The sequence below is a fragment of the Macrotis lagotis genome, chromosome X (assembly GCF_037893015.1).
Source record: "Macrotis lagotis isolate mMagLag1 chromosome X, bilby.v1.9.chrom.fasta, whole genome shotgun sequence".
Taxonomy (NCBI): domain Eukaryota; kingdom Metazoa; phylum Chordata; class Mammalia; order Peramelemorphia; family Peramelidae; genus Macrotis; species Macrotis lagotis.
Window position 1 is genome coordinate 535,848,306 of NC_133666.1, and position 20,442 is coordinate 535,868,747.

Below are 20,442 nucleotides of genomic sequence, written 5' to 3' on the forward strand. Positions count from 1 at the left end.
AGTTATAAGTATTCATCTTCAAGTTGATTAGAACTATTGTAACAACAATTTGTTTCATTTTTAAAATTTGGACTTTGAAACACAGTCCAAAACAGATGATGATTTTTTTCTTGAAAAATTCAAAGTTGACATGTGAAATTTACTTTGAAAAGATCATACCATCAAAATAATTACCTATGTAAAAATTAAATTTTCTTCAATTCACAAAGTACATACAACCCTTTGTGTATTCTTAAAAAATGGAGAAACATGGCGGTATAGATAACATCTCAAGGCAACATTCTTTTGTATAGTTTCATAAAATTGTCACTAAGAATTGGCTGCTACCAGTCATCAGTGTTTATTTTGCTCCTTTGTTTTAAATTCTATGGAAGTATATGACAGTATACAGCAAATCATTCCGGAAACCACCTTCCTCCTCTTGAAAATATCATTCCCTTCCCTCGTTTTAACAGCTAGAAAGTGAACTATTAAAAAATACTCTAAAATGAAGTATCAAGTAAGCCTTTATTAAGCACAAGAAATAAATTATACTGTGTTATTTTTTGAACCCAGCAGTGAGGGAAGGGGTTGTTAAGATATCATATTTACTAAGAAAATAATTATGTGAGAAATAAGTTGCTGTCACAACAGAGACTTGCCAGATATTGCCTCTAAGTTAAGTTGTTATACACACCTTTTAGAGGCAATTTTGTGATGCAAAATTCATTTATAGAACTGAACCACATGAGGTAGACCAGGAAAATAAATGGTGTAGCAAGTTTTCTGAGAATCACATCATTCTTGTAGGGATGCAAATTCTTACTACACTTGGAAGTAGGATATAGATCTGATCTAGTCACTATGGACATAGAAAAACTGCATTTTAGAGATCCTTTTCCAAATCCCTGGTTTTAAAATATATTTAACTACTGCTATCTGAGGGATTTCAATACTTTACTTGTAAGTACAACAAATACTGTTATATGTTGACTTGGAGAATGCAGAGAAAAATCTTCACTGACAGACTCCTATTAAGCATAATCATTATGCTGCTATCATCTTTTATAGCCATTGTGTCAGTATTTAGGAATCTTAATTAAAATGCAAAATAGCTTTTCTTAATTACAGACTCAACAAAAAATATACTTGTGCTAGTACCTATTTAATAGCTAATCATGCTTGAGGACTGGAATATAATAGGCTGCAGTTCTATTTTCTAAAATGCTGACATTTGAGCAAATGTTCCCATGAAATGTTTGTCTGATTCGTGAACTGACATTTCCTCCTTATAACTTGCTTAACTAAAAAGTAGACATGCTGGCCAAGTTCGACAGTACCCTTAGGCAGCAGTTCATTACTTTCAGTTGCAATTTGTGAATACTTTCTCTTTTTCCTGTCTTCCCCTATCATCCTGACCCACTCTTTGTCTCTTTATTTTCACATGCATATTATCTTAGCTGACTTTAATCATGTTTCATGAGTAGATGACATACCTTAAAAGATTAAGTTTTCAAATTCAGAATTTTATAGCATCCCACAGCTTTCTTTATCTTCCCATGGTCTCTCATTATCAATAGTAGCTCTCTTATTTTGTATTTAACTACAAGGTAGACAAAAGCTACAGTTGCTAGAAGCTAGTCTGTCACTCATCTTTCATTAGAGCTGGCTGCGGAATCGTCTGTAACACTCTGCTGCCATCTATTTGTATAACAGAGACACAGCACTATCATTGTACCACAGTCTCATTCTGACAAAGCTTGTCTCTACCTTCAGGGAAGATTATTTGAAAAAAAAAAGCATTAAAGAATCATTTGCTTAGCCACAAAATATCAAAAAACCTATTTGGCACATCTATTCCTTTACTTGAGGTTAAAAAGGGAAAAAAATTCTAAAACCACAAGTAAATTAGAAAAATCCTTGAATATGGGTTATTTAAAAGAAATCATTGAATCTAATGCAACTAGGGATTAATAATTCTTTTTCTACAGATGTTGTCACCATAATTATTATATGTTTTAAGGTACTGAATTGTGGCTAGGAAAGGAAAACTAGGAGTTTTCAGGGAAAAATCTGAAAACTATGAGCAGAAAATTGTAATTTTTTTCAAGTTTTCAATGTGTGAGAGTATAAACAATATTGTATGTTGGATCTAATGATATAACTTATCTTAATACTTAATTTTGTTGAGATTTATTTCATCAAAAGTATTTGATAATGGTTAAAAGTATAAAGTAATATTTAGGTTATATTTGATTACTTTATTTCATTTTTTTAAATAACCAAAAACTAAGATTATTTTAATCCAAAAGTCAACTAATGTGTGCAAAATAAAACATCTTATGCTCATTTCCTGGGGAAGAAAAAGGCATGGGAATGCTATGTAATTTCTAAATAATCCCTTTAATGTTCACCATGTTGCCTCTAATCTGTCTTTATTGCCAAGAGTCTGAAAAAGGACCCAATATGTAATCCAGAAGAAGCGGGGGGAGCTTTACATTATGTTATTTGACAGATTTAGATTTAGCATTTATGCTTCTAATGATATACATGTACATAAAAATGAAGGTTTTAAATCCTTCATAAGGTTTCTTGCTTGAATACTTTTATATTAATTATAACTATTTTGTATTGAAACGGTCATCTATAAATGAAAGGAGGAAAAAAATCTATCTGCAAAAGTTTTTCCTTGGCACTCCAAGTAAAATTAAAAGAAACTAAATTCTTCCAAGCTTTCTTCACATTTAATACTCCACTGAGAGTGTAAACAACATCAATACATCTATTTTAATATTTTAAAAACATTTTCTTTTAATCATCAGTCCTATAAAAATAACTAAGTTCAATAGCTCACATAAAATGTCAATACTTCTTTAGAAAATATTTAAATAAGAAGTTCAAATAGCTAATTTAATATATAAATGAAAGTAGTTCATAGTTTTTAAATAATCATGTAGAACATAGTCAACTGATTATAAATATAGCTATTGAAGCATCCATCAATATAGCATCTGTAAACATGATTGACTGCAAACAAAGGAATATATGCATTACCTATTAATGTCACAAATTAGAAAAATTTGTAAACATTTAAGAAATAGAATTGAGGATGAATTTATCTTAGAAACTAGCTAAAAAGTAAAATTATTTTAACTCAATTGAAAACAATAGCTTTTTTTTTTTTTTAGGAAAAAGCACTGCCCTGTTACAAGTCAAACTAAAAACAGAACTTCTTTGGATTTTTTTTGTTGTGATTATATTACTCTCTATAGATGTGTGGCTGATTTTAAATAATCTAAGCAAAATTCAATAGAATGATAAATAGAAAATATAAATTTGTTTTATAAGTGAGCTCTTTATTATTTATTAATCTGATTAATACACAGCATTGGGGAAACACATTTGATATAAATTGGGGTATACCTATACTGTGTAAGGTTTATAATTTCTTCAATTTCTACTCAAATTTTAAAAAGAAAATTATCATTGTGCTTTAGTTAAGGTTCAATGACCCTAAAAATATTTTTTCTAAGAATCAATAAAAATCTAAGACCTTCTAGCAGAATCTTTCAAAAACACTTAGAATGGTTATTTCCTTACTGTCCACCACACACATTTACATCCATACCCCATTAACATATACATGTGCATTTATTTTATCATTACATTAATCTTTTTAATTCATATAAAATAATTATGTAAAGTAATTATGTTAACTACAATAATATTTGGGTTTTGGTTTAGTTTGGTCTAGACAACAGAGTCACTGTTATAAGTAGACTGATTGTGTAAAATACAACAAACATCTTTGTGTGGTCTGCTAATTATAAGCAAAATTCCAAACATTATTAGCTGTTATCAAAATTACAACCCCACCTCGACCTAATAAAACAAAACAATATGTTTGAACAGGTAGAGTGGAGTTTTCATGGAGTGTTCACTCAAACATAAATTCTTAAGGGATTATAAAGAAGTTTTTAAGTGTTTAAGAATTGAATTAGATTGTTCAAATACATAAGAAGTTTTCAAAACAGAGTTTATTCCAGGTGACATATAATGATCAACTATCAAAATCCATGAATTAAGACAGAGAAACTTAAGTTTCTTTCTAAGGGCCACCTGGGTACATTAATTAAAAAAGAAAGAATACACATTGACTTTCAAAAATTCAACCAAAAGCTGAAGAAAGTCTAAGCTGATGAATATACTTAAGTTTGACTACAAAAAAGAAGTGATGACAGTCATCACCATCACTAATTTATATCACAATGGCTAATAGCACAAGCAAAGGAAAGGAAACTTGAATTTCAGAGGAATTTCACCCCTCAAAAGTTCCTAAATGGGGCAGCTAGGTGGTGCAGTGGATAGAGCACCAGCCCTGGTGTCAGGAGTACCTGAGTTCAAATCCGAACTCAGACACTTAATAATTACCTAGCTGTGTGGCCTTGAGCAAGCCACTTAACCCTATTTGCCTTGTAAAAACCTACAAAAAAAAAGTTCCTAAAGATTAAAAAAGAAACCATGGCTAGTAACTAAATTATTTACTTTGTCAATCTGTGGTCATTAAACTCACCGCACATTTATCCTACTTCTTACTTAAAATTATCAGCTTGGTAAAAATATCTAAATATTACATGTCATAAATACAGAATAAACATTAAATGTATCACATTAACATAATTTCATATTAAGAAATTTGTGTAAGCATAGCTTTACAGCTATTTAATCTCAATCATTACGTCTTCTTGCAATTGGTTATAAATCCAAAATTTTTCTGATAATCTGAAAATCATTTACTATTTTTCAGCTAAAAAAAAATTTCCCATAAATTGAAATGATATTCTAATTTAACAAGCAGTCTATATACTATATCAACAAAAAATTCAATCTCAAATCAAAGATGAGGAAAATTATGAGAATGTGAAATTTAAACTGCAAAATATGATATCCAATCCATATATCTTATTTTGTAAATAATAAACTCTTATAATATATATACTATTCATAATATAAGCTCAAAAATCCTGTAAAGCAATAAATTCCCTAGAATTGCAATGACATCTCTCTCAAACAAAAATCCTCTGCACTCACAAGAATTCATGTGCCAAAACATAGTAAAAAAAAAAAGCAGGCTTGGAGATAACTAGAGGAGAAGAGGGAGGTATGAGGTTCTGCTGGATCAAAATGGACATCACTTTTTGAAGGTATCCAAAAATTATTAATCTCACAGGACATTCTCATATTACAAAAAAGAATATTTCTTGGTCATTCTGATCATTACTAAAAGGTATATCAAGCTCTCACCTAAGCTGCACTGTAGGACACAATAGGGAAATTTCTATAATGGACTAAATTTTGATTTATACAAGCATTTTAAGGAATCAAGGCACTCTAAATTCACAATGTTCCATACTCAATGAGAAGTGATTCATGGCCTATATTTTGGACCTCCATTTCCTTATCTTGGCCAAGTTAAATGTGAGAAGTCAGAGTCAGGAGACATTGTGTTCTACAATTTGTTGCATGTTAGGTAAGATCACTGAATTCACTGATCCAATTTCCTCATTGGTAAAATTAAGGCAATGAATTAGATTCATCAAGATCCTTCCAGTTCTAAAATGCCAAGATATTATTCAGTAAATAATAAGGAATCTAGAGTATCAATTTATAGCATCTTAAAGTTGGAAGGTACCTCAGAGTCAACTAGTTCAGTATATGTATAAATCCTCTCTACAACATCCCTGATCTTGGCTTGAAGACCTTGAGGTTACCTCCAGAGGTAACACAAGATATTTTTTAGCAGCTCAAATGGTTAGTGTTTTTCTTTCTATTGTCCTTTAAATTCTTTCTGCAATTTCTACTCATTGTTCCTATTCCTACCCTTTTCCTATTTTCTCCTAATTTATAGCTAATTTCACATAAACCATGAGAACTTGAAATAAATTAAAAGCATTTAATTCCTGAAAAGTAAAGGGAAGCTAAAAATACCCTTGAACACAATTAAAGAAAATGGTCATGAAAAGAGGACTCAAATATAACTAGAAACACTTATAAAAGCTAGGATGTTTCTGGAAGATTTTATTTTAGAGTTTCTTTCAAGAGGTGACAGATTATCTCTATGTCTATTTCTACTTTGCCCTAGTTCTGAGATATTTGGATACTTTTTGTTTAAGATTTACTGAAATGAAGTCTAAGTACAGTTGCCCCTCCCTGGCAAGGATGCCAGGTAAATTTCCCTATCAACAAAACAATGGATCCCTAATTTAGCCTGAAAGGATTAAGTCTTTGACCCACCACTCCTCATCTGCCTATCTTAATCTCCGCTCTCTGAATTACAGCCCCTATTAACAAATACCTAATTACCTCACCTTCCTGTCCCCTTAAAAACTCTTACTAATCAGTTGACTATACTATACTTCTATACATGCTTCATACTATCATGACAGGTTATGTTTTTAACTCAGCTGCTGTTGCTGCTAATCCCCCTTAGGGGATCATAGCTTCCAACTCCCTTTACTCTTTCTTTTCCTTAGCTTCTAACCACAGCAATAAGGCTTTTTTTTTTTTTGGTCATAAACTGTAAAGACTATTTTATTTGTTGCCCCAGTCCCAGGTCTGAGCTCTGCAAATTGCAGACCTGGGTTTGAATCTGTGCAAGAAGAGAGAACTACTGGACTCGACCCCATCAATCCCCTGGCAAGTTCTGTTTCAGAGCACCACAACTGTAGGGCATCCTCCTTAGGTATTCCTCTATGAATTGGCCTTGATGCTGGGAATGAAATCCTATTCTGCACAGGAGGTATGAGTCAGAGGACAGCTTCTGGAAGTTTCTATAATTCCTTCTTTCTCAGTCCTCCCAGGGACTCCCTACTGGGGACTGTCACTCCCATGTACTCCTCTTCTCACTCCACCCTGAATGGATGACTCAGAATTAGGTAATGCATAAAAAAATCTGCCAGTCAGCACCTATGGCTGTCATGATGTCTCAGTCTGGGTCCAGGAGTAACCTAGCCTGGACCTGGAATTTACTATTGCCCTGATACCCAGTCTCTCTTTGGACGCTAGAGAGTTCTTGTTCCAACCCCATTGCCATTTAATTTTCTGAATTTCCTCCTCAGGGTTTAGACTGGTGCATTTACCATATCTGTTTAGAGGCATTTGTGGATAAGAAGTCACTGCACTGCTTTCTACGACTCCACATGTTCCCTCCATGTCATCTTCCAAAGCCAAAAAAGGATTCAAAGAGATAACTAAGATATTTCAAAGAATTAATTAGTCTACCATTGAACATTAAACGTAATATATACATCTTTGCACAACAGAAGACATCAACACTGACAAAAAATAAATTTGCATGGTTATATCATGCTCTATTCTAATTTTAAAATGTTTTATGCTACAAATAATAAAATAACAGCTTCAATATCAAAAAAGAAAATTTAAATCTAATTAAGAGAATACTAAAAACACAATCTTAAACCTGTGTCAGATTTTTTTTCCTCTGCAGTACATGAAATTTTACTGTCTTCTTGTTATTTAGCAGTTTTATAGTCACGTCTGACTCTTTATGATCCCATTCAAGATTTTCTTGCCAAAGATACTGGAATGGTATTTTCTTCTCCAAGTCATTCTATAAATGAGAAACTGAGGCAACCTGGGACAGGAAAGACCAGTATGTAGTTTGCCCACTGGAGGATACCTGACCCAGATGCTAGACCACTACCCAAGAGCCAACCCACTATAGAATCATACTTATGAAGAAGTGCCATCTCTTCTTGCTTCTTCTTGACTCTGTCTTCCACCCTGTAAAGATGGCTTTCTCTCACCCTCTTTCTTAGACCACGTGTTCCCAAATTAGGCCCTCTGGAGCACCCTGGGCATCCCCCATGTCTTGTGGTCGAACTTTGCCAGCCTTCCTGATGGCTGTCTGATCTCTCTCTCTCTCTGTCATACTTCACTTGGCCTGTCCATAAAGTGCTTACTACTTTTCTAAGAGTTTAAATCTGTATACTTCGCAAAATTTGTAATAAATCCTAAACAGTTTTAAATTCCCCCCCCCCAAAAAAAAGCAATAAAGAAAAAACTGAAGCAAACAGGGATGAGTGAATTTCCTAGGGACACACAACTAGTAAATGTCTAAGGTCAGATATGAATTCAAGACTCTTTACAAAAACATCAGTCTTCCTGACTCCAAATCAGTCTATCCACTAAACCACCTAGCTATTCTGTATACAGTTCTATCCTGTACATCAAGAAATCTACTTTATCCAGGGATTGTAGTAAAAAAAAAAATTACTTTTTAAATTAAAAAGTGAGTCAACCATCATTTCTTTGACATTGTCATTAATGAGATGTAAAAATTCCACTCCTATGCTTCAATATTGTATTGAAGCCAATTTTTTTTTTTGTTTTGCTTTGTTGTTTTTGGTTTTTAAACTATGGAAATAAATTACAAACTCTGGCAGATCCTATCAAACTGGTATGGCTTTAAAAACAATAAACTGTAGTAGATAATCTATTGCCCAAGGTTAACAATGTTCAATACCAGAAGTTTGGGGTCTTAAGGATGCTTTCTTTTGAACATTAGTCATGCATAGAGATTGAGGTGCTATGAGTCACTATGTCAGTTAAATAAGCATTTCTTAACTGCAAGTTTTTTAAAAAAAAAGAGTAAAAGGAGAAGTAGAAAGCAATGACTGTAGGGTGGCTTTTTTCAAAAAATTTGGCTCTGAAAGGGAAGAGAGATAAATAATAGTAGTGGGGAAGGAAGAATTAGATGAGGGTTTTCTGAAGATGGAGAGATTTGGTAATGTTTGTAGCAAGAGGGAAAGAACCAATTGGAAGAAAATGAAGATTAACTAGATAGAAGGGGATGTTAGAGTTCACAGTGTGTTAAAGCATTTAGGAGAGGGAAATGGAATAAAGCTTGAATGTATAGATAGGGATTGGCTTTGGTGAAGAGAAGAGACATTTTTTTATCAGAGATTGAAATAAAGGAGAAAATGTGGGAAATAATGTCAAGACTCAAACCTAGGTCTTCTAATTCCAATTCCAGGACTCTTTCTACTATACCATGAGGTCTCCCAAAAATAACTAACATGTATATAACTACTTTCCTAACAGTAACACCATAAATGAATAATGAAAATATTATTACACACTTTATACAAATGAAGAAATTTTAGTTACCCAAAATCACATGGCTATTAAGTATCACAAACAGAATTTGAACTCACACATTTGATCCCAAGTCCCACACAAGTTTCATTAAATTATGCTACTTTCAATATTAGTGACAATGACAATCTCCTAATTATTTCTGTCTTTCAAAAAAAGAAGAGATTTTCATTTATCTGAACTTGTTATGATATAACCCTACTTTAAATGATCTTGGGGGAAGAGATCTCATGAGGAAGGTTTTATCTAATCCTATTATCCAATGAATGATAGAAAATTATACAAGATACAATTCACAAAACTCCAAAATCATAATGCAATACTTTTTAGTTGAACAAAATATTTAAATAAGTGCCTAATCATTTTATATAGCAGCACAGAAAATACTACTGAGTTTTCCCCGATCAAAAGAGGCAAGACTACACACTGGATAATTTGTTCCAATTTCAATGACGACACCAGACTAGTTTACTGCCTTTAATAACCAGTGCATTTCAGTCACCTCTCACTTTCCCCCACATAAGGTCCAATCAGCCTCTCAATGACCTATTTCATGAGTCATAACTCTTATGAATCAGAAAAACGTCTTCAGTCAGTATTTCCCAGACTGCTATGGGTTCGTTCCAAGAACCAATTTCACCTTCATTGGTTTCCTACAGGAAACCAGACCAACTTCCTATTATTTTATTTTCCTTACTTTCAGCATAGCCCATATAAAATTAACTGGAAGTGAGAGTGATAGAAGACTTTATTCTGCATAAAAAGAAGCCAAAGTAAACAATATCCAATAAGAGTCTAGACGTCACTGATTCACATGGACCAAACTTCAGAATGTGCTAAGATTAGAAATTTGTTTTCCAAGCACACTGAAGAAAGAATGATTTGTTTGGATCAACTTTATTGCAAACATTACACTCTGGTGATGGACAGGCTTTCTGTTTAGTTCTTAAAATGATTTATCCAACAATACAATCATTCCTATTAAGAGGATATTTTAGCCTCAACATACTTAAGGGGAAATAAGTAAATTAATAGAAAATGAAGAGGGAACTGAGCATAGTGAAAGGAAAAGTAAAAACTCCCTGGAATAATAAAATATCATTTTTCTCTCAGTCACCTAGAATAAGCACTTGATAGATTTTTGCTCACTGTTAAAAGCCAGTATTTGACTTGTCTTCACTGACATTCCATGTGGTGGATATTGTTCAATATGGCTTCAACATCTGGGCTCAAATTTAGTCTCCAACATTGGCTAGATATTGATTGGATGACAGCTAGAAAAGCATTTTAATTCTCTGACATGATTGTTGTGAAGCTCAAATTATTTAATGTTGCGTTTAAATGTTAGCTATTATTAATTATAGCACCTCTCCCAGGTTTCAGAGAAGGTCTGTATAGGTAGAGAGCTTCATTACATGGACAAAATCATAGCGCCTATCTTTCTGTAAACCTTAAAAAATTTGAATAACATTAATTTTTATTGTCACTTCCCATCCTGTTTCTCAATAGCAAAAATTTCCCTGTTTCCTATTGTAGCTACAGGGTAATTATCAAGGAGAAGCAAAAAAATCACTACAAAAATTTGAAAATATCAATTCATCCAAAGGCATGAAGTTGTGGTAATGATATTGGCCTTTTAATTCCTAATCTTTGTTCAAGACAACATTACTGAACTAACTAAACTTTGAAAGGAAAAGATGCCTAATATGGAAAACTTCCTTGTCCTTTTTCCTCTCATTTGTAGTCTTTAAATAGGTGTGTGCTTGTTGAAGGACATCTTGCTACTTAATTCCAATTTAAAACAATTTAAAACCCCTTCAACACTCCCACTCATTGATGAGAGGTAGAGCTCCTTCAGGGCCAAAAAGAACAAGTCTGATTCCTATTTTACATGACACCCCTTCAAATATTTGAAGATCATGTTCCTCCACAAGCCCTAGGCTAAATAATACTTATGTGACACAATTATGAGACACTTAACCATACTGATATAGTAGTCCCCCAGGCCCCCCTGACCATGGTTCTAAATGTCCCTCTCCTCAAATGTGATTCCTTGATCTACATAAATATGAGGAGTTAGCCTGACTGTAGAAAAGTAAGTAAAATGAATTTAGCATCCCAATTCATCTATATACTATATATGACAAATAATGAAAAAAAAGTTTAATTTCAAGATCCCAGCCATTACTATTTGCCAAACAATCGTGTACAAATCAATCACTTTCTCTATTTCTCTGCTTCATACATATAAAATAAAAATGATAATATTTTTATATTGGTCACTCATTGTTATCATAAAGAATCACATACATGTGAGCCATGATTACTATATTGTGTTACAATAATGATGACAGTATCTAATTAGACAGTGAGCAGAACTAGAAACACTAAGTCAAAGAGGCAGATCCAGAGCTTAAAGCACAATGCCTAGCTAACAGTAGGTGCTTAATAAATGTTAAATCAATAAACATTTTCCTTTCTTATACAAGGAAAAAATTCCTAGCAATTAATGCCATCCAAGAGGAGAATGGGCTGCTAGAGGAGGGGGTAATGGGCCCTTTTGCAATGAAAGATTTTGAGCAAAGACTTAAATACACAGGAGAACTGTGAAATACACAGGAGAACTGTGACCTTACATTAATAAGAATTATGTCAGGGGAACAAATAAAAGATCTAGTAGATTCTACCAGTCTATAAGGGCTTTGAGTAAATTATGGATTAGTCATCTTGCATCAAAGAACCAGTCTAGTTCAGACAAAATAGTTCACTTTTTCTTATCTTAGAAATTGTGTTATTGGGAAAAATATCCACATCAGACAAAATCTCAAGTCCTTGAAGAACTGCTATCAGTCTGTAGCTTACAAGACTTTGACAGAACAAATTATCTTATAATCATTAACATGATCTGAACTCTAGAAGACAAACTGTGAAATTTTCAGTTATTTCACCTACTCCTGGAAAGGCATGAGTCAGAAACAAAATCATTTCAGGGAATTCTTGCAGTTCATCTAAGATAAGTAATTGGTATGAGAGATTATGCTATTTCTTTTGAATACAGTGGGGGAATAAAATTCAATCTGGCAACACAGAAGGCCAGTATGAGGTCAACTCTCTACCTACTTTCACAATACTTAATATTTGCAGTATAGTGAATACTCAATAAGTAACTCTTTGACAAAAATTCTATTTGATAATGACCTATGATTTTTGAAAGTCAACCATTTTCATAAGCATCTTCACTACTATTCTCCACTTAAACACAAAAGTTGAAACAAGCATATTCTTAACTATATATACATGTATAGATATATACACATATATCTATATCTAGAAAATAAATTTGTTATAGTTCACTAAGATATTGAAATATTTGAGGGGTTGGGGATATCAAATCAGAAGAAAGGTACTGTCATTCTGTCAGAAGTTCTCACCTTTTACTCCCTTTGGTAATAAATTCTGGGGAAAGATGGTTATTGAAAAAAGTAGATGGGGAAATAAATACTAATAAAAATTATATATGTATACTTCAAAGTTATTCACACTCAGATTTTAGTTTGGATGGGAAGTAGACCTAGAACATATAAAGGGAAAAATTCTCTCCTTGACTGTAGTAAGTAGCAAAATGTCCTTATCAATTTGTATGTATGCACTAACATTCTGAAAAGAAAATGAGTCTAATGTTTAATGGAATTACTTTAGACCAATAATCGTTCAGAAGAATCATTTCACTACTATCTTTCATATGTATGCTGTATGGATTCATGTGATGGCAAATTTTTTTTCCTTAAGTAACAGAAATTTAGATGATAGATAAATTAATGCTTCCTAGGGAAGACAATTGTAGACTACCAAATAATACTGACAACTTTGCTTAGTAATTATGGTTCTCACAACTAAAATAAAATTCCTCTTATTTAAATAGATAAATTTTCATTAGAAGAGTCATTAATCATTCTAAACAAATCCCTGAAATGGAATTTAATCCCTTTCCTATGTCACTCAGGTCAATGGTAAGCAATGAGCTAATAAGGAAACAATTGGAACTGAAAAAAATTCCTAAAAGTGGATAACATTCTCAGGATCTCTATGGTTAATAAAACAAGTTTCTGGAAAGTAAATGGATGAGATATAGAAAGATTACTGGAACATTTGAGAAAAGAGGCAGGAATTCAACAATAGTTTGCTCAGACTGAAGGACGGGAAAAATACAAAGTAATTTTCACCCCAAGGAATGTCACTGAGAACTAAAGAACAGAGCTTGTAGCTTTTCTCAGGCAATATTATTCTCTCAACTGGGACTTTAAATGCTTATTAAAAATAAAACATTTTAAAATAACACATGGGTAGAAATGTCATTTTTCCAGGATGTTACCAAAACATTTATTTTCAATATATTTTGAAATAAAAGAAAATAACAATTTACTGTACCAATGTAATATTGTTAGAATTGTTAGTAACATTTTTTTATATTGTTGAATAAGAACCCTTATGATGTTTAATAAGAAAACTATTTTAAAAAACAATTCAACATTAGAACAAATGCCTTCAAAAATTACAAGGGAGCTATTTGAGTGCTCAGTCTGGGAGTAGCTTTGATTACAGAACCTGGAGTTACCCTCTACATCATTACTAGATAAAATTCCGTAGAAAACTGCTTACTTTGACATGGCTCTGGGCTCCTAAGTTGTAGATTTCTGTGGGTTTCACTTCATTAATTATCTTCACAAGGCAGGTACTGTCCGTGAGATCTCCATAATGCAATTTCATATCTTTGGGGTTCAAGAACACATCATTAGAAAAAAGGAAATAAGAGAGATTAAGAAAAACTGAACTAGATAAAAACATCTAGAAAATTTGTAGTCTTGTGTGAAATAAATACATAATAAATTTCCTAGGTTCATCAGCAGAAAATTTAATTGACACATTAAAATAACTTACACAGAAGATATCAAAAGATCCTTTTAAAACTATGATTTTATTATATCACATATAATTACTTCAATAAATATTTTAAGTGCCTACTATGTTCAAGACACTATAATTAAACAAATATTTAAGCTATTATAAGTAAGGAAATGATCCAGATGATATAATTCATAAATCATACTTTTCCATTAAAAACTTTAGGAAATAGACTATGCAAAAGCTGAATATTATTGAGCAAGAAAAAATTCCTATTGATTTTCAAGGCTTTTAAAGAAGAAGAAATAATGGCAATAAAATCAGTCTCTTAAAATACTTTTGAACTTGTTCACATGGGTTTATCTGGGGGCTCTCTAAGTGCTTTATAACTATCAATGTTAGTCACAATAGTTAGAATATAATGTTATTATATTCTACCTTGTTCCTTTCAAATTCAAAACTATTAGTTTACATTCCTTGATGGGTAAGAGAACTCCAAAGATGATAATGAAAAAATAAATATTCTGCTAAGAGTTCTTCAGTATACTTCAGTTAAATGAGGTACTATACCTACTTGCATTTACTTAGAAAGGTTTAACTGGTATGAGGCAGAATAATATGGCAGAAAAGGATTTGGAATCAGAGGACATGTATACATATCCTAGCTCTGCTGCTATATTCCAGCTGTGTAGAAGTAGGACAATCAGTTAGTATTCTTGGGTTTTAAGGTCCTCATCTTCATCGTCTTCCTCCTCTAACTCTCAATTTATAATCCTATAATTTAGCACATTTTTAACACATTTACTAATAACTCTTACATTATTTTCTCAATTCAAGAAATAACCTAAAAGACACTATGAAGGAAATAAAGACCTGGATGAGGTGTATTTGAAAAAAAAATTATAAAAGAAAATGGCTTACTTCCTTCAATATGAGCCTGAGGGTTCTTATAGAGATGCTCAATTCGCCCAGTGTTGAAGGAACTTGATCGTCGTACAATTCCATGAACCTGTATTATTGTTATTTTTATGTTGATAAAAGAAAAAACAGAAAATTAAAATGGAAAAAGTGTATTTGGTAAAGTGTATATATATATATACACTCAATACCTGACTAGAATTTATAGTAAAGGCATCAAATGACATATCTTTAAGTAAATGACATATCATTAAGTAAAAAGAACAACTTTAATTTTTAAACAAATAATTGGAAATAGTACCAATGGATTTGGGGGGGGGCTCTTCCCCCAAGTCCTCTTCCTAACCTTAAAAAACATACATATACAAACCTCACAGGTAACTGGCTAATTATGTGGCTTCAGAATGCAAGTTTAACTCTAGCTACCAGAGGCTATGATTTTCCAAACATACAAATACACACACACACACACACACACACACACAATATTGCTGACAGATCTATAGCTGTTTTCTGAAATTAAAGATAGACTGTGTATAGTAGTATCAGTAAGAAAAAAACCATCTTACCTATTAAATACAGAACACATCTTCCTATGATTCCTAATGCTAACTTTATTTTCTTTAGTGCCCTAAAAGTTGTTTTCTCTGAAGAAATTTACTGAACATATCTAAACTTTAAAGTAAGGTCAGGGTGTATGCATATTTAATAACTTAACTTTGATTTTTCACCTCTACAAGTTGAAAGATGACATAAAAGATACTATTTTTTAGGATATAGATGACAGAAAAAGGAAAGGAGCAAGTCCTGTATCAAGAATTTGACACACCATTTTGACAGCTGACCTCTACTCCTGAGGCAAAGGGAGAATAGTTTCGAGTTTTTTTGTGCTGGGGGTCAGAGTCTGATTCCTGGCTTACCACTTGCCTCTGGTAGTATACATGTTCACTAGCTAGCAGTTTTTTCCCACTGTTAAAGTAAACCAATCCAGTCCCACCTATTACACCAGGAACTAGAAATTTGTCTTCAGAGCTGGAGCTGGAACCCTCACTGCTGAGCACAGACCCGAGCTGTGGCTAAGAGCCTCCTTTGGTCCAACTCTCCAGACTAGACTGGGCTACACTCCCCTTTTACCCATATGAGACAGCCTTTACTGATCTTCAAATGAAAGACAAGAAATGGATAAAAAAAGATAAACAGAAAGAAGAAAAAAAAAGGAAGCCAATTAGGCTAAGGAAAAAAAGGTAATCAATAAGATTAACTGGGAAGACAATTCCTGTATTTTTTGAGAATTTAATTTTCTTAGATCAATTTAAAGGGACATAATTAGACAAAGGATATAGGTATTTCTATTAGGACAACTGGAAGGATACCTGGGCAGAAGTTGTGTGTAGAAACTGATTATAATGTAATTAAGTTTATGATTCTTAAGATTTGGAACTTCTTGGGGTGGCTAGGTGGTGCAGTGGATAGACCACTGGTCCTGGAGTCAGGAGTGCCTCAGTTCAAATCCAGCCTCAGACACTTAATAATTATCTTGGGCCTTGGGCAAGCCACTTAACCCCATTGCCTTGCAAAAACTTAAAAAGAAACTGAAATTCTATTAGGACATTTGAAAGAATTAAACTTTGACAGAGGGTGTGGCAGGTGTGAAACAATTAAGATTGAAAAAAGGATTATACTAGGAAAAGAAAATAGAGGGATTAGAGGATAATTAGCTCCACATAAAGAATTTATTATAATACAGGGAAAGTAGTAAACACTAAGTAAATCTTACTCTCAAGAGTTTTAGCTCAAAGAAGGAATGATAAAAATGAAAAAAAAAACCAAATAAACATTCCCATTTGAATTTAGAAATTTATCCTACCCTATAGGGAAGAAAGAGGGGGGGAAAGGGAAAGGACTGAGGTAGGTAACATCAAAAGTAAAACATTGGTAAAGAGGGATAAGGGGAAAGGAGAAAGAAAAGAACAAATGGGGGAAGACAGGATGGAGGGAAAGAAAAGGTTTTGGCACAAATAAAATCAGTACATGCCAAAATTAGAAGAAATGCATAAAGCTAGGAAACAATTTTCACAGCCTGTGTTTCTGTAAGAAAAAATGGGTGGACAGACTATGGAAAAGCCTGGAGAAACTTCCATGGACTGATGCTGAGTGAAGTTAAGTAGAACCAGGAAAACATTGTACACATTAGAGCAATACTGTGAGATGGTCATCTATGATGGACCCATCTCGTCTCAGCAGTTCAGTTCTCTAGAACAATCCTGAAAGACTTATTAGGAAAAATGCCATCCCATATCCAGAAATGAAACCTTGAGACTGAATGCAGAGCAAGTCATAATATGTACACTTTTTAAAAACTTCTTTTATGTTATTTCTCTCTCAAGATCTTTTTTCACTCTTAGTTCTAATTCTTTCACAGCATACCTAATAAGGAAATATGTTAAACATGATTATACATATGTACAACCTATATTGAATTGTTCACTGCTTTGAGAGGGGGGTAGAAAAATGTGGAATGCAAAAGTTTATAAAAGAATGAATACTATCTTTGCATATAATAGGGAAAAAATAAGGAAAGGAAAAAACAAAGGAAACCAAAAACAAATAAACAATTAAATGAGACACACCACATGTATAGTCTAAGCAGGACACAGAAAAGATTGTTGCTCTCAAAGAATTCAAGTAAGCATATATACTATAGAACAAATGAGTGAAGAGAGAGCATTTTAAATTTTATCCTTGAATAAACTGCAATTATCAAAATAGTTGGAACAAGAACATGTAACTGTGTGATAACAGAAAAAGAAAAGACTATTAGAAATTAGTCCATAAGGGAAACTGTTCAATACTTGATCCTACTTCTCCTTATGCAGAAATTGTATCTTTTGTTTTGCCAGTGTTAACGTCAGATTAGATCACAAATTAGACAAATGTCAAGTATGAAATGGCAGCTTTAATATCAACAAGTGACCTGTTTTTGAAGTTTTTCTTAATTACCTATCTTAATGTTTTTTCCCTGTTTCCTTCCATTTTTGAAAACTAGATTAATCATTGATAGGACTTTGATACCTTCATTATATGGAAATTGAAAAAGAATGAATCTGAATACAGATTATAGGTGTCATTTTTGGTGGCACATGGATAATTACATTGTACAAAATTTTATACTAAACTTTTCAAACTGAAATTTCAAGAAGCTAAAAGCAATTTTTTAAAAAGTTTTGCTTAATTCCTTATATGAAGTACATTATAACAGAATTATAACTAAATATTCTATTTGATGATTATCCAAAAGACAAGCACACTCATTTAAAGTAGTTTTTCAAAGGACTAATATACTAATATATAAGAATACTCATTAAATAAGATAGATATATGGAAAACAACTCATAAATCTGAGTTTTCATAAGGCAAACATTAAAAACAGAGAAACACTGTAGCAAATATAGGAAAAGGGGAAGGAAACAGATGAGATGGATAGATAATGTCAAGGAAACAGCAAGCCTGAATTTCAACAGATTTCAAGAAAAAGTGGCAGATATGACCTGGTGTGCTATGGTTTCTAGAATCACAATAAGATGGACACAATTAAATGACTGGACAACAAAAACATCTGTACAGCTTAAATTACTTATTTTTTGCCAAATTTACAAGATATAAACTTGCTATAAAGTTACAACTATAAGTTTATGGATTTTTTTTCAAATTCAACAGCACATAAATTTTTGATCAATTTTTTTCCCATCTTGAATTCAGATTTATCATTACTTCGAAAATTTCTTTATCTGGAGAATAGAACTCAAAAACTAAAGTATCTTATTAAAATTTTAGCACTGAAAAACAATGCTAAGATCATACAAACTGCCCTATCACATTTTTTTACATAAATCAACAAAATCAAATATCACTCGTGCAAAAAAATAAAAAGACAATACAAGGGAAGTTTGATGTATTTATATAGACAATTCTGATACCAGTGACAGATGGATCCTATAGATCATGCTGAGAATCAGTTGGTTATATATTGTTGCAAAGAAATAGTTTACATTTCATCAACATAGGAGGTCACACTTCATCTAGGTATTCAGCACACCTCACATGCAGAGAACTTTTACTCAGTGTATCAAAAAGAAAAGCCTTGGTAATAAAAAACCTTTAATCCATGACAATAGGCTTTATATTAAGAACTAGTGAAAACAAAGTCTTTTGGGACAGAAACATTGTATAAATTGGGTAATCTCATAAGAAAGTAAGATTAGTGAACATCTCTTCACAAAAGGAACATACATAGGATTTCTGAATGTTAAATGTTTTTTAAAGAACATGAGCTTTGATTGTTGAGTTTTTTGAAGAGAGCAGAGATGAGGAAGGTGAAAACTCAGACAAGTTTTTTTTTTCTACAAGCTGAAGTCAATGGTTAAAATGATTTGGTAGAAACATTAAAAAAGATACTAATTCAAAATCAACAAATTCTAACAAAATCATTGAAGTCTTAAAACATCTGAATATGTGTTGGAGAAATGAAAAGACATCTTTTTTATTATTTTTTATTTGATATTTATTCTCATTTTGTACAAATGTTTTTTATATACATTAATAAAATGTTCTTGGTTAAGAGTAAACAAAATACCCCCTCCCCCAAAAAAATATAGGCTCACCTGAGAGATAAAGGGGAGAGAAAAAATTAAAATTAAAATTAAAAATAATAATAGTAATAATTGTAGGTATGGCCAGGTGGTGCAGTGGACAGAGCACCAGCCCTGGAGCCAGGAGCACCCAAGCCCATATCTGGGTCTGTACACCCAACAATCACCCAGCTGTGTGACATGCAAGCCACCCCAACCCCACTGCCCTGCATAAACCAAAAAAAAGAAAAAAAAGACCTAAAATAAAATAAAATAGTAATAATAGTAGAGGTGGCCAGGTGGCAGACAGCACTGGCCCTTGAGCCAGGAGCATCTGAGTCCGAATGCAGCCTCAGACACCCAATGATCCCCAGGCAGACCACCCAGCCCCATTTGCCCTGCACCCCCCAGAATAGTAATAATAATAATAAAATGTGCTTCAGTCTGTGTTCCAACACCACCAACTCTGTAGCGGGTAGATCACATTCTTTATGATAAATCCATCACAAAAGTTACTTCCATATTTTTCCACCATTGCCATTGCTGATCGTAACTCCCTCCTTTCATATTTCTCCACTACCATGTACTATATTTTCTCTCTCCTTTCACTGACTCTGACCCTCAGACAGATCCCTGGCCCTGGGGCCAAGAGGCCCCAAGCCCCCATACCAACCCTTAGTCCCAGCATCTACCTGGCCCTATGGTCCCAGACAGGCCATCCAATCCCAGCCCCTTGCAAGAAGTAAAAAAGAAAATGCGTTATTATCTGACCACTCTCCCCTCATGGTCCATCCTCTCCTCCTTCATTCACATCCCCACCCCTTCCCCCCTGTCCTCC

General features: G+C 33.0%; 1 protein-coding gene across 2 annotated transcripts in view; it reads right to left on the minus strand.

Moving 5' to 3' along the window:
* The window catches only part of GMDS (GDP-mannose 4,6-dehydratase), a 741,723-nt gene that overhangs the window by 564,587 nt on the left and 156,694 nt on the right, over nt 1-20,442 (minus strand). For both annotated transcript variants that reach the window (XM_074199506.1, XM_074199507.1), the window contains 2 exons: nt 14,980-15,067; nt 13,816-13,925 (listed from right to left, as the gene is read on the minus strand). In XM_074199506.1, coding sequence (XP_074055607.1) covers nt 13,816-13,925; nt 14,980-15,067 — 198 coding nt within the window. The remainder of the gene's footprint in view (nt 1-13,815; nt 13,926-14,979; nt 15,068-20,442) is intronic.